This window comes from Lynx rufus, unplaced genomic scaffold (assembly GCF_022079265.1).
Source record: "Lynx rufus isolate CCGP_SWC_20201006 ecotype Redwood Valley unplaced genomic scaffold, mLynRuf1.p SCAF_5, whole genome shotgun sequence".
Lineage (NCBI taxonomy): Eukaryota > Metazoa > Chordata > Mammalia > Carnivora > Felidae > Lynx > Lynx rufus.
The window spans coordinates 1239067-1254406 of record NW_025814867.1 but is presented as its reverse complement, the minus strand read 5'-3'; the positions used below and the strand labels follow the sequence as shown (position 1 = coordinate 1254406).

Below are 15340 nucleotides of genomic sequence, written 5' to 3'. Positions count from 1 at the left end.
TACATATCTGGCTTTTCACCTATACTAGAATCAGATTATCTAAGAGAGTTCCTTGGTTATGATAAAGAAAACTTTTCTATTAATAACTTTGTCATTTGTGATACATTTTTAAAAACCAAATGATAAACTTTAAATGAGATTCCTGAATGTAACATTGAAGCCCACACGAACTAAAGCCGTATTAAAGGACCCTGTGCTTCAGGAAATATTGAGCACACCTGTGCCATCTTTTGTGCCACAATACAGCAAGTTACAGTGTGCTTGTATCAGGGGCGCCTGGGTGGCTCAGTCGGTTAACCATCTGACTTCGGCTCAGGGCATGACCTAACAGTTCGCGAGTTCGAGCCCCGCACTGGGCTCTGTGCTGACGGCTCGGAGCCTGGAGCCTGCTTCCGATTCTGTGTCTCCCTCTCTCGCTACCCCTCCCCCCACCCCCTCTCAGAAATAAATAAACATTAAAACATTTTTTAAAAAAGTGTTTCTATCAAACTGTGGCACAGTTCTGAAAAATTGCATTTTGGTCATAAATTACTTACGTTTCTACTGTCCAGGCATTCTCTTCTACTGCTTAGGCTTTATAATATACTATTGAGAGTAGGTATCTTAAAGTTAATGTCTTTAAGATAAAGTTAACTTAAAGTCTTAAAGATGATGTTGATCTGGTAAGAAGAAACTCTCCTTATTTTCAGCGTAAATTACAGAACAAATGAAGTTTACAACATCTGAGCTGTGGTCTCTAAGTCCGCTGTCAACAGTTGCTCAAGGAATCTTTAGAGGAGGACTCCTCGGTGTATAACGTAACTGCAGGGACGTGCCTCCTACATGCCCCATCAGGACTGCGGGGCGCATTCCCCCAGGTGCTCAGGGTGCTGCTGGAAGGCACCCCTCAGCTGAAGGAGGTCACCCTGCCGAAGCCCACCCTTCCCCAAGGCAGCCTGCACCCAAAGACTGGTTTATGGGGGGGTGGGGGGGAGAATAAAAGCCTGGCCACTGTCCCAGCTTAAGAGCTCAGTGCGGGGGCGGCTGGCTCAGTCGGTTGAGCGTCCGACTTCGGCTCAGGTCGTGATCTCGCGGTTTGTGAGTTCGAGCCCCACGTCGGGCTCTGTGCTGACCGCTCGGAGCCTTTAGCCTGCTTTGGATTCTGTGTCTCCCTCTGTCTCTGCCCCCTCTGCTCATGCTCTCTCTCTGTCTCAATAATAAACAAATGTTAAAAAAAAAAAAAACTCAGTGCGGAGTGGCTGAGCTCTCTGTTGAGACTGCAGGCCGCCCAGTTCTCCCTCTGCTCCTTCCTGCTTCCTTCCCCTCTTGCCAGGTGGTGGTTCTCAAGGGCTCTCCCTAATAAATGTCCTGCACACCAGCGTCCACCTCAGAGTGTACTTCCTGGGGAAGCGGACCTGTGACAGCAATCAGTCAAATAATAAGGATGTTAAAGCACCTTTCCTATGGCTTTGTCTAGGCGTGGTGGTTAGTGATGGAGGATGGGGCAGCAGAGGGGTGGGACAGGTGGTAAAAGAAATACGACCAAAACCCTCCCACGCGAGGACCCTGCAATGTAGGTGAGGAGTCTAAATGCACTTAGAGGAGCCTACAAAGTAATGCAGATGAATTTTAAACAAATACACTAGAACGTATATATTCAAACAGCTGAGTCTGGGAGCTCTGTGCTTATTTTAAAGGATTGGAATGGGTGGGGCACCTGGGTGGCTCAGTCAGCTACGCATCTGACCCTGGACTCTGGCTCAGGTCATGATCTCACGGTTTGTGAGTTCCAGCCCCACATCAGCTCCACGCTGACAGTAGACAGCCTGCTTGGGAATCTCAAGTTCTTGAGATTCTCTCTCCCTCTTTATTTGCCCCTTCCCTGCTCACACTCTGTCTGTCTCTCTCTCTCAAAATAAATAAACAGAAAGAATTGTTTAAATAACTGGAATGGAAAAATCACACAAGATTTTTAGAACTCTTAGATGTTCAACCAGAGTGAGCGAATGAAAATGGCTTTTTGTTGTCATTGCTTTTCTATTTCCAATTGTATTGGGCAGTCTGGCCACCAAGGAAACTCCTAAGATTTGGTATCAAATTTTTTTTCCTACTCTAAAAGTCACATCTACCCTCAAAGGCTAAAGATTTGTTACTAATAGGGGCGCCTGTGTGGCTCAGTCCGTTAAGGATTTGACTTTGGCTCAGGTCAAGATCTCAGGGTTCGTGAGTTCTAGCCCCATGTTGGGCTCTGTGCTGACACAGAGGGATTCTATGCCTCCCTTTCTCTCTCTGCCCCTCCCCTGCTGGTGCCATCTCTCTTTCTCTCAAAAATAAATAAACATCTTAAAAAAATTGTTACTAATGAAGCTGCCGGGCAATTCTAAAAGAGGCTTCCTTAATACTCTCTAGGCTTATAAATACATTCTCTCTCTCTTTTTTTTAAGTTTATTTATTTATTTTGAAAGGGGGAGGCAGAGAGAGGAGAGACAGAATCCCAAGCAGGCTGTCTACTGTCAGCGTGGAGCTGATGTGGGGCTGGAACTCACAAACCGTGAGATCATGACCTGAGCCAGAGTCCAGAGTCAGACGCGTAGCTGACGAGCCACCAGGGTGCCCCACTGTCTCCTTTTTAAGAACAGCTTTATTGGTGTATAATTCTCCCATCTTAAGTGTTTACAATTCCATGGTTTTTAATATACTCACAGGGTTGTGCAACTATCACCACGATCAATTTTAGAACAACTTCCTTAACCTCCTCTCCCCAAACAACCACCCTCCTCCTTTGCTATCACTCACCAATCCCTCATGTCTCCCAAATCTAGACACTCACTAGCCTGCTTTTTATGTCTACAGATTTGCCTGTTTTGGATGCTTCATGTAAGTGGAATCATATAATATGCGACTGACTTTTCACTTGGCATGTTTTCAAGTTTCGTCCACGTTATAGCATGTGCTCGTAATTCATTTCTTTTCACGATCTAATAAATCCAATTGGATCGATAAACATTTATCCATTTGCCAGGTGATGGACATGTGGGTTGTTTCTACTTTGGGGAAAGAAACAACGCTGCTCTGAACTTTTGTGTACAAATCTTTGTGTGGACGTAAGTTTTCATTTCTTTTGAGTACAGACCTGGGAGTACAACTGATGGGTCATGTGGCAACTTCATGTCTAATATTTGAGGAATTGTTAGACTGTTTTCCACAGTGGCTGTAGCTCTTTACATGCCGACCAGCAATGTATAAGAGTTCCAATTTCTCCACATGCTTGCCAACACTTACCATTATCTGCCTTTTCAGATAACCTTCCAGTGACTATGGTCTCATTGTGGTTTTGACTTGTATTTCTCTGATGGCTAACGATGTGAGGATCTTTACATGTGCTTATTGGCCATGTTTTATCTTCTTTGAAGAAATGTCTATTCGCATCCTTTGGCTGTTTTAAAATTATTTGTCTTTTTATTATTGAGTTCTTTGTAAGTTCTAGATAGAAGACCTTTCTCAGATGTATGATTTGTAAAACTTTTCTCCCTTTTGTAGGTGTCTGTTACTTTCTTGATGGTTCCTATGAAGCACAAACCTTTTCCATTTTTATGATATTCTATTTATCTATTTTTGTCTTTCATTGTTTGTACTTTGGCTGTCCTGTCTCAGAAACCTTGCATAATTCGAGGTCATGAAGATTTACACCGATATTTCTTCTAAGCTTTATAGTTTTCGCTCTTACATTTAGGTCTCTGATCCATGTTGAGTTCATTTTTGCCTAGGCTGTGAGTAGGAGTCCACCTTCATTCTTCCCATGTGGCTGTCCAGTTGTCTCAGCCCCATTTGTTGAAAAGAGTACTGTTTCTCTACTGGGTTGTCTTGGCACCCTGACTGAAAGCCCAAGTGGGGATTTATTTCTGGACTCTCAATTCTATTCTATTGGTCTGTAAGTCTATCCTTATGCCAGTATCACACAGGGCATCCTTCTTAAGGAAACTGCGACATGCGTCCATTCACCACGACTGCTCACTGGGCACCCACGACGTACCAGACGCGGCTCGAGGTGCCGCAGAATCCGGAGCTCACTTGGAGCTCAGCTTTGTGCAGGAGACATGAAATTAAACTGTGTATAAGTAACACCTACGGCATGGCAGGGGTTGGTAAGTATCACTTAGGAAGCAAAGAAGGGGATATAACGTAGAGCGAGGAGGGCTAAGTTCGGACAGGATAGCCAGGAGGGCCTCACCGAGAAGGGGAGTGACAAAGACCAGAAGAAGGTAAAGAAGCTGGACATGTTGCCCTCGGTGGCGAAAGCACTTGAGTTCGAGGGCAAAGCAAGGGCGCAAGCCTGATGGGCTGTTCATCCGAAGGCCAGGCGGAGGGCCAGTGTGTCCCAAGTGGAGAATGAGAGAGAGGTGAACATGGGGCCGGACCCTGGGGTGCCTCATGAGTCACTGTGAGGTCACAGGCTTTTCCAGTGAACGGGATGGACGCCTGTTGGAGGTTTCCGGGCGGAGGGGTAACACGGCCTGGGTAAAGCGATTAACACACCGCAACTCCATGTTGAGACGAGGGTAGAAGCAGGGGCCAGTTAGGGGATCGCGAGGTAACTGAGATGAAGGATGGTGGGGGCCTGTGCCGAACGGGTGGCGGCGGGGCAGGGAGCGGTGCTCTGGCTCCGAGGTTGGGGATGGACGGATCTGCCTGCAGACGACGGGGCACGAGGGAGCGGAGCGCTGGGGAACATGAGGTTTCAGGCCTAAGCCCCTGGAAGGATGAAGTTTCCCTTGCCTCTGACAGAAAAGCCTGCAGGAACCGTAGCTCCGGGGACAAGAGCTTACCTTGGGAAATACTGATCTGGGGAAGCCTAACCCTAGCGAAGGAGTCAAACAGGAACTTTTGTTTACAGAGCTGTGAATAAAAATTTGAGGTCCCAAGGCATCTAAACAGCACTTGTCACTGAGAAGAGACCGCCTGAGGGATGAATGCAGACGAGAAGAGGGGTGCAAAGGCGGCCCGGCCCGAGGCAGCCTGGCCTCAGAGGGCTGAGGGGTCAGACACAGGGGCCCGGGTGCAGACACAGGCACGTGCACACGCCAGGCCCACGCGCACGCAAATGCACACGCAGGCGAGGAGGGGAGGAGAGGAGAGCAGGAAGCAGAGAGGGAGGAAGAAGCACTAAGGAAGAGCGGCCGGAAAGGCCGCAGGAAAAGCAGGTGGTGTAAGTGTTCGCAGGGGAGGGCAGTCAGGCGGGCCGAGGCCTGAGGAATGGCCGTGGCAGCGATGCTATGCTGGTCCCTGGTGACCCTGAGAAGCGGCGTTTTGGTGGAGTGACGGCTGAAGGGAAAACGCAAGACGGCTACCTGGAGGCGTGAGCCCGGGGTTTTGTTCTGAAGGAGTGCTGTTTCCAGGGAAGGGGGTGAGGTCCGGAAGGAAGGCAATCACAACCTCCTCGGGGGATGGGCATGGAGGGCGGAGCAGGGAGGGCGCTGCAGCCTGTGCTGGAGAGCGCGAGGGGAGGGAAGGGTCGGCAAGGGACCTCCTCCGAGGGGGAGAGAAGGTCAACGGCTTGTGTAGGTGCAGGGCCAGCAGCTGAGAGGGGGCAGGGCAGGGAGACTCGACTCGGGAGGACTGGGCGACGAGCAGGCCTGCAGCCGTCGCCCGGCAGAGAGGAAGAGAGGACAGGCCGAGAAAACACGCCCGAGGCCAGTGATGACTGTAAACTGCGGCCTGTCAGGTGCCAGACGCACGGGCAAGGTCAGGGCGCGCCTGTGGGGTGACGGCTGAAGTGGGGGGGCGGGCAGACAGCTCACTGCGGGGCAGGGCTCAAGGAAGTGCACTGCTATCGCGGCGAGGCAGGTGCAGCGACGGTACCGGTACCGGTACCGGGGAGAGGGCCCTGGAGGGAGGGCCAGCCAGGCCTGCAGGCCCTCCGGGGGCGGGGTGAGGGGTGCGGGGTGGCGTAGGCCGAGACCGGAAGTGAGCAATGGGCTGGTCGCAGGAGAGGAGGGCCGTCCCGCGGGGCAGCTTGCAGCTTTCGTCCCACCGCTCCCTCCTCAGACCGGCCGAACTGGACGATTCTCTCGCCCCTTTACCATCTGGGGGCCCTCCTGGAGCCACACGCGGGCTGCGATTTGATCTTCTGAGTTTCTGAGTGGGCGGGTGCTGGCCAAATTCCCAAATATAACGATGGAATTCGTCGAACGTTGGTCCCAAACCTCTTTTTGTTCTAGGGCACCAAGATGAACAAGACACGTAAAGGATAAATTATAATTTCCTGTGGCACATGAGGCTGTATTTACTCTGTAGACGGATATATTCCAGGCACAGCTATTGTAGAGCAAGGTCAAAATGCAACAGGAACAAAAAGTTAACTAATTTCTGATGCGTGAAGACGAAGAAAAACAAAGAGACTATTTAACATTAAAAAAAAAACCCACTTAAGTATCTGCTCCATGATGAAATAATTAATTTCTTTAAATAGAAATCGAGGTGCTACTTTTTGCCCACTCCTCGGATAACTCAGGCTGGCTCCCTCCCGGGGACGGTCAGCACCCGCGGAGTCATCAGGAGAAAAGGGAAGGGACGCCACGAAAATAGAATCTTCAGACGGTGCGGCTCGCAATTAATACGAATCTCAGCTGCACTGTCGAATGTCATCTTCTATGCAAAATGTGTACACTTCACAGCCCTGAAAGTTCCATATGACGCCAGTGGCACTAATTTTTACCGTCAAGATGCTAACCATCCACTAACCCTGGGCACTCCCTCACTGGTGCTTCAGCGTAAGCCCGGGAGAACAAGTAACAAGCTGGGCACCCTTATGTAGCACTGGCTTCACAAGCAAAGACTTGGAGGCAGAATTGGTGTCCATCACTAGGAGAATGGATGCATAAATTCTGGCACATGCGGAAGGTGGAAATCTCTGCAGCAGCACGAAACAATGAAGCACATCTTATACACGGCAACGAAGACACCATAAGCATAGTAATGAGTGAAAAGTAACAAGAGACTCAGAGCCCAAATCCATACACGTAAATTCAAGAACACACACAAAACAACACAATTTAAATAACTGAGTGGAAGGGAAGGACATACTTGGATGCCGGTGTGGGTGCGTATGCAGGAGGAGGGTCACAGGAGTGGGACTAAAGGAAATAAAATACAAGCAAAGACGCCTGTACCATGAATCAAGGCACGGCATCTTGATTTGTGTATCTGAGCTAGTGGTGGTCATGGGGGAAGTGAGTAGAGCGTTCTTACGAATGGACAGTTAGTTGGTATGTATTTTTCATACTTGAAGCTTTTCACTATTTGTTACTTGTACACCTCGCTCCGGAGAGATCTATAATGTAGCACGATAATGCGCCCAACAGAGTATCTCCGTTCTATAAACTTGACATGTTTTGGTACAATCGTTATCACAATTTATGGATGGCATTTAACAGGATCTAGAATAGCAGTTGCCAAAAGCGAAATCAGTCAATCGTGAATCTAATAAAGAGTAAAGCTTTGATCATAATTTGATATATTCGGAGAGAAAAGTAGATAAAAAGATTCCTATAGAATTGAGCTTGACGCTATGATTAACAACTTAGCACACGAAGTACCTCTTAGCCAATGCTAAGCACAGCATCAGAGCTCACCCTGACAGGTACGGCTTCCTGCAGAAACGTGTCCATGTTTCCCTTTAGAATAAACGTGTGTTTCCAACAAGCTCCTGGTTCATAATATGCTTTCTGTTCTCCATCTCTAAACTACGCTTTCTTTTTTTTTTTTTTTTTTAATTTTCTTTTTCAACATTTTTTATTTATTTTTTTGGGACAGAGAGAGACAGAGCATGAACGGGGGAGGGGCAGAGAGAGAGGGAGACACAGAATCGGAAACAGGCTCCAGGCTCTGAGCCATCAGCCCAGAGCCTGACGCGGGGCTCGAACTCACGGACCGCGAGATCGTGACCTGGCTGAAGTGGGACGCTTAACCGACTGCGCCACCCAGGCGCCCCTAAACTACACTTTCTATGCTCAAAGGCAATCGGCTGCAGGGAGAAGAGCAGCCCCGGACGGAAATCAAATTAAGTAAAGTAATGTGTTCCGAGAAGCTGCCACTTGTGATGCGGCTCAGTGCTACAGGGAGAGCTGGACAACTGTGTCTGGGGCCCAAAGGGCTCACGATCTGATCAACCAACACTCAAGGACCCCCATTCTTACTCCCATGGGAGTTGTTGGGTGACCTTAGAATAATCGCTCAAGTTTCTTTGCATCACTTTCACTGCGCTCCTGCCAACCAAGAGACAGAGGATGAGAAAACACAGGAAGAAGGGTCAGGAACTCTCATTTTGTTCCCAGCTTAGTGCCCATGAAAGGGGAACTAACAACATTTCCCCACTGTGCTACACGTGACCTTTGTTACTTATAAAATAGAAATATTAAAACCCTGGAGGCCCGTTACAAATGCTGATCCTGGAGTCCTTGTCAAGAAATCCCTTACAATGGAGTCTTTTGTTCAGTAGGATCCATACGGCACCCAGCGGGTGAATCTTCTTAAAGGTCTAAGACAGACACACTTAAGAAACATCCGTTCTAAGGAGAAGTTTAAGAAAGTTTCCCCTTTCTTGGAAGGATGTTCTTAGCACAAGACGATGCAGCCCTGAAAAGTTTTTGAGTTTGAGCTGAAATAATTTGATTTGCTCCACAAAACTCCTCACATCCTTTTACTCACCGTAACAATAAAATATTCTGAAAATATTTCCACACAGAAAATGTTTCTACATGAATTCTACGGATTATAAATTCCCATTAACATCAAATGAAGTAGCGGCAGACAGGAAACGCAGACCGTTAAACCTCAGATTGGACTTCAACCAATGTCTTCGTGCCACAAGCTTCCGAACCCATGTTTCCACGTGGCTGAGGCAGAGCCTCTGATCCCCTTGAGTTGCACAGGACGAGGTGGTGAGCAGATGGGCAGCACCATTCAGTGCCAGGCGGACGCATTCTAGCCCCAAGGCCATCAGATGGCTCTAGGAGCAATGGCGGTGTCACTCCTCACCAAGCGTGGCACTTCTCTCTTTCCCTGACCCGCTTTCTGTCCATCCACCTCCACCATCACCACCTCCTGCCGCCATGCCACGTTCGCCTCCTGTTCTATTCCGTGGGTAGCCACGGCCCCCTCCCTGTGGGGAGGCGGTGCTGTTGGGTAAAAGGGATGGGGACTGTCTTCGCACCCCAGTTCTCTACCCCGTGCTCTTCGCTAGCAAAGGGAGAAAAGGCTCGACGGTGATGGAACAAGGCTCTGTGGCCCATGGCGGTACTTGCCCACGGGCCACAGAGGAAGAACGGCTTGTGCAGAGAAGCTCGGGCATGGAGTGGGTGCGTGTGGGCAAGGTGTGCTGTAGCTGCCAGGCTCCGCGTGAGACACTCCTGGTGAAGGCACTTCTCAGCTGCCACCATAGGCTGGTGAGTGCTTCCGGCTGGTGCAGAAGCTTCTGCTCCAGCTTCCGACAGTCATGGGCAAAAAGTTGCTTTTTGTGGCGTGGTCAAGCTCAGCCCTAGCTGGTGGGGCTGACGAGGCTCAGCCATGACAGGAGGGACGATGCTTCAGGCCGTGGATGAGCTCTGACCCTCCCCCACCACGGCTGGCCCTTCCCGGTCTCCCCCTGCCTTGCTCCATGGGCATATTCCTGGTGAGTGAGGGGGCCTTGCTCTGCACCTCAAGATTATTAAGGATTCGAAATACAAACCTAATTTCATTTAATGTGTTTATTTAATTATTACCATAGCTCTCTAACTGAGGGATGGGGGTGCATTAGCCATCCTCATTTGTCTGTCAGGTTAGAAACAAGATGAACAACAGAGAATTCCCATATCTACCAATGGTGGTACAACAGTAGGAGAGTGATGTGGAATCTCTATGAAAGTCCAGAATGCATGTGTGTTTCCTCTCAGCAACGTCAGCTTTTTGTGGACAGCCTCTCACGATGTGCCCGGAGCGTAAACACTAAAGCTGGGACCCCGATCTCAGCACGGTGCACACAGACCCAACTGGAGGGTATGCACAAAAATCTAGGCTACAACCTAAACAGAAAACCTTTCTGTAGGGCTTACGTATGCTGGAAGTTGTTCTAAGGGCTTTATATGTAGTAATTCACTTAGTCCTCACAACAACTGCATGAAGGAAGTATGACTATCTCTGTTTTAAGAGGGAGGCACAGACAGGTTAAACAACTTGCCCAAGGGCACACAGTCAGTAAGCCATAGCACGGGATTAGAAATCAGGCACATCACAGACTAACTACCACGTAGAGCAGCTAAAAAGGAATGAACTATATTGGTCTAAGATAAGATTCCCATGTATCTCTCACATCCAATTGGAGAGACCATCCAAAGAACAGCAAAGAAATACAACAGGCACAATTTCATAATAACGAAGAAATGAGAAGGACACAGTGAGCACATGGGATATTTCTACAAATTTCTGGAAATCTGAAAATAGATGAAAGAGTCTAGGATGATGAAACAGCATGTAGGGAATTGAGCCTGGAACCCACACGGAGGTGGGAGCTTCAGCTGCAGAAGAAGCCGCCTAACTCGACAGAGCCCTGGAGAGGCTCCATACCTGTACACTGCACTCATGATGGTGGGAACAGTGAAACGGGGGCTCATTCCCTCCCCACAGCGCTGTGTGCAAACAGCCCACAGCTAAAGAACTCTCAGATGTCCACACTCAGGTGCAAGTCTTTGCTAGAGAAATCAGTGAACTTTCTTGGAGGGGAGTTCATCACCCCGTTCCACATGCTGGCCCTAAAGGATGGGCATTACACTCTGGCCCACCAACAGTCACCCATCGTAAAGCAGGGACCCTACCTCTATCCTGAGCAAGCCGTGCCATTGGCTAATTCTCAAATATGAACACAGTGCCAACCGACACCTGAGAAAAGCCTTCGTAAAAAAAAGAGAAACAGACACACAGCTATATATATATACCCCAAGGTGAAAAAGAAGAAAATGGACCCCAGAGTTAACAGATAATTCAAGGGACACAGAGAAGGTTTGTATTTTATTTTCAAGGACGGCTCCAGAGAGAACTAAGAAAACCTTGCATTCACTTGCAAGAACAGATACTCATGAAAAAGGAAAAATTAGAAAACCAGAAAGAGTTCTACAAAATTAATAAATGACTGCCAAAATGAAAACTTCAACAACCCATTCTTGCATTCATGGAATAAATCCCACTTGAGCATGGTGTATGATATGACCCTTTTAAAGGATTACTAAATTCATTTTGCTAATAAAAAAAAAATGAAAACTTCCAACAGAAGAGCTAGGGGATCTAGCCTAAGAAGTCTTTCATGATACAGAATTATGGAGGACTAGAAAAAGAACTAAATTACCAAATCGAGCAGAATAAAGAGAATATTAAAAGAATATTCAGAAATCAATGAAACAGAAAACAAACAGTAGAGAAAATCAATGAAATCAAAAGTTGGTTCTTTGAAAATAAAAATAAAGTTGATAAACTCTAGCTAAACTGAGTAAGAGTAAAAACAGAAGAAAGAAATTGCCAATATCAGGATTGAGAAAGGAGTTATCATTAAAGATTCTCTAAAAATTAGAATAATGTGGGGCGCCTGGGTGGCGCAGTCGGTTAAGCGTCCCACTTCAGCCAGGTCACGATCTCGCGGTCCGTGAGTTCGAGCCCCGCGTCAGGCTCTGGGCTGATGGCTCGGAGCCTGGAGCCTGTTTCCAGTTCTGTGTGTCTCTCTCTCTCTCTCTCTCTCTCTGCCCCTCCCCCGTTCATGCTCTGTCTCTCTCTGTCCCAAAAATAAATAAAAACGTTGAAAAAAAAAATTAAAAAAAAAAATAAAAATTAGAATAATGAGAAAGTAACATCAATAACTTTATGTTAATACATTTAACAACTTAGATAAAATAGACAAACTCCTGAAAAGAACCAATCACCAAAACTGACCCAGGAAGAAATAGAAAATGAGAACACTTCCCTGTATCTAATAAAGATATTAAATTCATAATTTAAAAACTTTTCAGGCTCAGATGGTTTTACTGGAAAATTATATCAAACATTTAAGGAATAGATAATATCAATTAAAAAAAAAAAACAAAACAATCCTGTACAATCTCTCTCAGAAAAAAAGGAAGGGAAAGGAAATTGAAGATAGTATTGTTCTGATACCAAAACTTGGCAAAGATAATTATAAGAAAATAAATTTACAGACCAATATCTCTTATTTAGCATAGATATAAAATCCTTAGCAAAATATTAGGAAATTGAATCTAACAATCTGTAATAAAATATAACCAAGTGGGATATATCTCAGTAATGCAAGGCTGGTTTTACAACAGAAAGTTAATTAATGTAATTCAACACATTAACAGAAAAAAACGAGAAAACTGACCTATCACAAACAGAAAATTTCTGACAAAATTCAGTACTCATACATGGTGAAAGTACTCAGTAAGATAGAAGGAGAGTGAAATTTCCTTAATCTTTAAAAAGGCATCTAGGAAAAAAAAACCCCAGCTAACAGTACACCAAACGGTGAAAACCTAACTGCCTTTCCTTAAAATCAAAAACAAAGCAAGCATGTCAACTTTTACTACTTCTATTCAACATTCTGCTGGAGGTTATAGCCAGTGCAATCAGGCAAGAAAAGTGAATATAAAGCCTACAGGTTGTAAAGGAAGAAGAACATTTGTTTTTATTTGCAGATAACACGGTTGTGTACAAAATAAATTCTAAAGAATGTATTTTTAAAAAGAAATTACTATTACTAATAAGCAAATTTAGCCAAGTTGCAGGATATCTGATCATGAAAATATTAAGTCTTCTTTCTATATGTTAGTAATTAAAATTGGAAATTGATATAAATATACAATTTACAACAGAACCTAGAGACATAAAATACTTATGGGTGAATTTAACAAAATCTATGTAAATTCTGTACAACAAAATCTATGAAGTTAAAGAGGACCTAAATAAACAGAAATATGCGATGTTCATGGATCAGGAGACTCAATATCGTTCAAATGTCAATCACTTCCAAAGTGATCTAATGAATCAATGCAATCCCCACAATCCCTAAAATACTTTCTTTTTTTTTTTTTTTAGAAATCAGCTACATGATTTCTAACATTCAGATGGAAATGCAGAAAACCTAGAATAGCAAAACACTTTTGAAAAATAACAACAAAGTTTGGGACCAATAATGTCTGATATGAAGACTTAAAACCACTTAAAACTTTAAAACATGAAGATTAGATATATAGACAAATGGAACAAAATAGTCCTAAAATTGAGCCATACATATGCGATTATTTGAATTTAGACAAAAATGCCAAAGTAATCAGTACATGGAAAAGGGTTTCTTCAACAAATGGTTAGAGTAGCACCTGGACGCCATTTAGGAAAAAAAAAAAATTGAACCTCAATCTCTATCTCATACTATATACAAAAATTAACTTGAAATGCATCATAGATCTGGCTAAACATAAAAGCTAAAACCAGAAAATTCATACAGAAGAAAATCTTCAGGACCATGGCATAATGGAAGATTTTTCAGAAAAAAACATGTAAATAAAATGGCAAGTCACTGCCTGGGAGTAAATTCCTGCCTATGTTTGACAACAGACTTATGGACAGAATACAACTTGTATATTACAAGTTGTAAGAACCCTTATAACTCAGTAATGAGGACAACGCATTAAAAGAAATGGGCATAATAACTGAACAGACCATTCACAAAAGGAGATATATAAAATGCTAACAAGCATATGAAAAGATGCTCTAACATAATTAGTCACCAAGGAAATGCAAATTAAAACCACAAGGAGCCATCACTACACAACTGTCACAATGGCTAAAACAAAACAAAACTAAAATATCGACAATTTCAAATACAGGCAAGGATGTGGACTTCCTGCAATTCACAACTCATGCTGGTCAAAGAGTAAAAGGTTAGAAACACTTCAGAAACAGTTTGACAGTTTCTTACACAGTTAAACAAAAACTTACCCTAAGACTCAGCAAATGCACCCTGAGGTATTTACCCAAGGGAAACAAAGACAGAGGTACATGAAAAAAGCATGTGAGAATGTTCATTGCAGCTTCGTGCATAATAGTAAAAATACGGGAACAACCAAAACGTTCATCAGCAGATGAGTGGGTAAGAAAACTGTAGTATATTCAGATAGGGGAATACTACTCAGCAATATGAAAAGAAACCCACTACATACAATGATGTGGATGAACCTCAAAAGCGTTATGCTAAATAAAAAAGCCAGACGCCAGCAGTATTCACAGTGTTGTTCCATTCATACAAATTTCCAGAACGGGCAACTGTAATTCATAGTGACAGAAAGCACGTCAGCGATGGTCTATGACGGGGAGTAGAAGAGGCTCATTGCACAGAGGAAGGAGGAACTTTTTGGAGACGAGGAAATATTCTAAGTCGTTTTGTAGTGGTAGTTACATAGGGGGATACATCTGTCAAGACCCATCAAACTCAACATTTAAGATGAGAGCGTTTTATTGTATGCAAATTATACCTGGGAAAACTGATTAAGAGGACTGCACAACAGAATGATGCCGTGAGTCCTGAACTCTCAACTTTCTCTGCAATAACAACTGTATCAGATTGAGATATGCATAAACCAGGCTGTTTAGAGAATTAAAATAAGATACGGAGGAATTTGGAGTTTTCCCATCAATGGGAAGACACTGACACTTTGTACGTTTGTTTTCAGCTTTCATCACGGTAATGGGCTTCTTACCGTTTGAGCATATGCATTCTTTTGAGTTGTAAGGCAAGCATTTGGGGTCATATTGTAAGTTTTAATTATAAATAGCGCAATCCACTGCTGTTGTCCTTTCAGAGCAAAATTAATTACTCCCCTGCTCCGGTCAGAAGGTCTTAGGATTTTTAGCAGTGCCTTCTCATATGCATGGTGTAATATCACAGCTGAAAACGGCCGTGGCGCTGAGCTGGATGGGCAGTGATCCTAAAGGATTCTGATCCGTTGTGCATGTCAGTTTCCTAACTCCCACAATTGTTTCGGTCACCGCTGTCTCCCCAGTGTGCAGCCCAGCGTGACACACAGTCCCCGAGAAGGGCTGAAAGGGTGGATCAAGGAACCACCCTTCATCAAGAAGACTTTCCTGTGACGGGAAGTGCCGTGGACGAATGTACAGTCCCTGTGCAGGAAGAGTGACGGAGCCCACGGGTGGCAGAGGCCGCCCCAGTGAAAGATGTACAGGCACGTCTGCACGTGGCGCCAGGTGGACCAAGGCCTGGAGAAAGAAGGAGAGACCTTACAGGGTTTCCCTCCCCCACACAGACTCTGAATGCAAATCAAGCTTT

General features: G+C 45.2%; 1 protein-coding gene across 9 annotated transcripts in view; it reads right to left on the bottom strand.

Moving 5' to 3' along the window:
* Positions 1-15340, bottom strand: part of ANO10 (anoctamin 10) — a 224090-nt gene that overhangs the window by 74118 nt on the left and 134632 nt on the right. For 3 of the 9 annotated variants that reach the window (XM_047098701.1, XM_047098699.1, XM_047098700.1), the window contains one exon: positions 14275-15270. The exons of 3 other annotated variants lie outside the window; for them this stretch is intronic. In XM_047098701.1, coding sequence (XP_046954657.1) covers positions 14917-15270 — 354 coding nt within the window. In that variant the 3' untranslated portion in view covers positions 14275-14916. 3 more of the 9 variants (XM_047098706.1, XR_006965599.1, XR_006965600.1) reach the window with 3 other exon arrangements.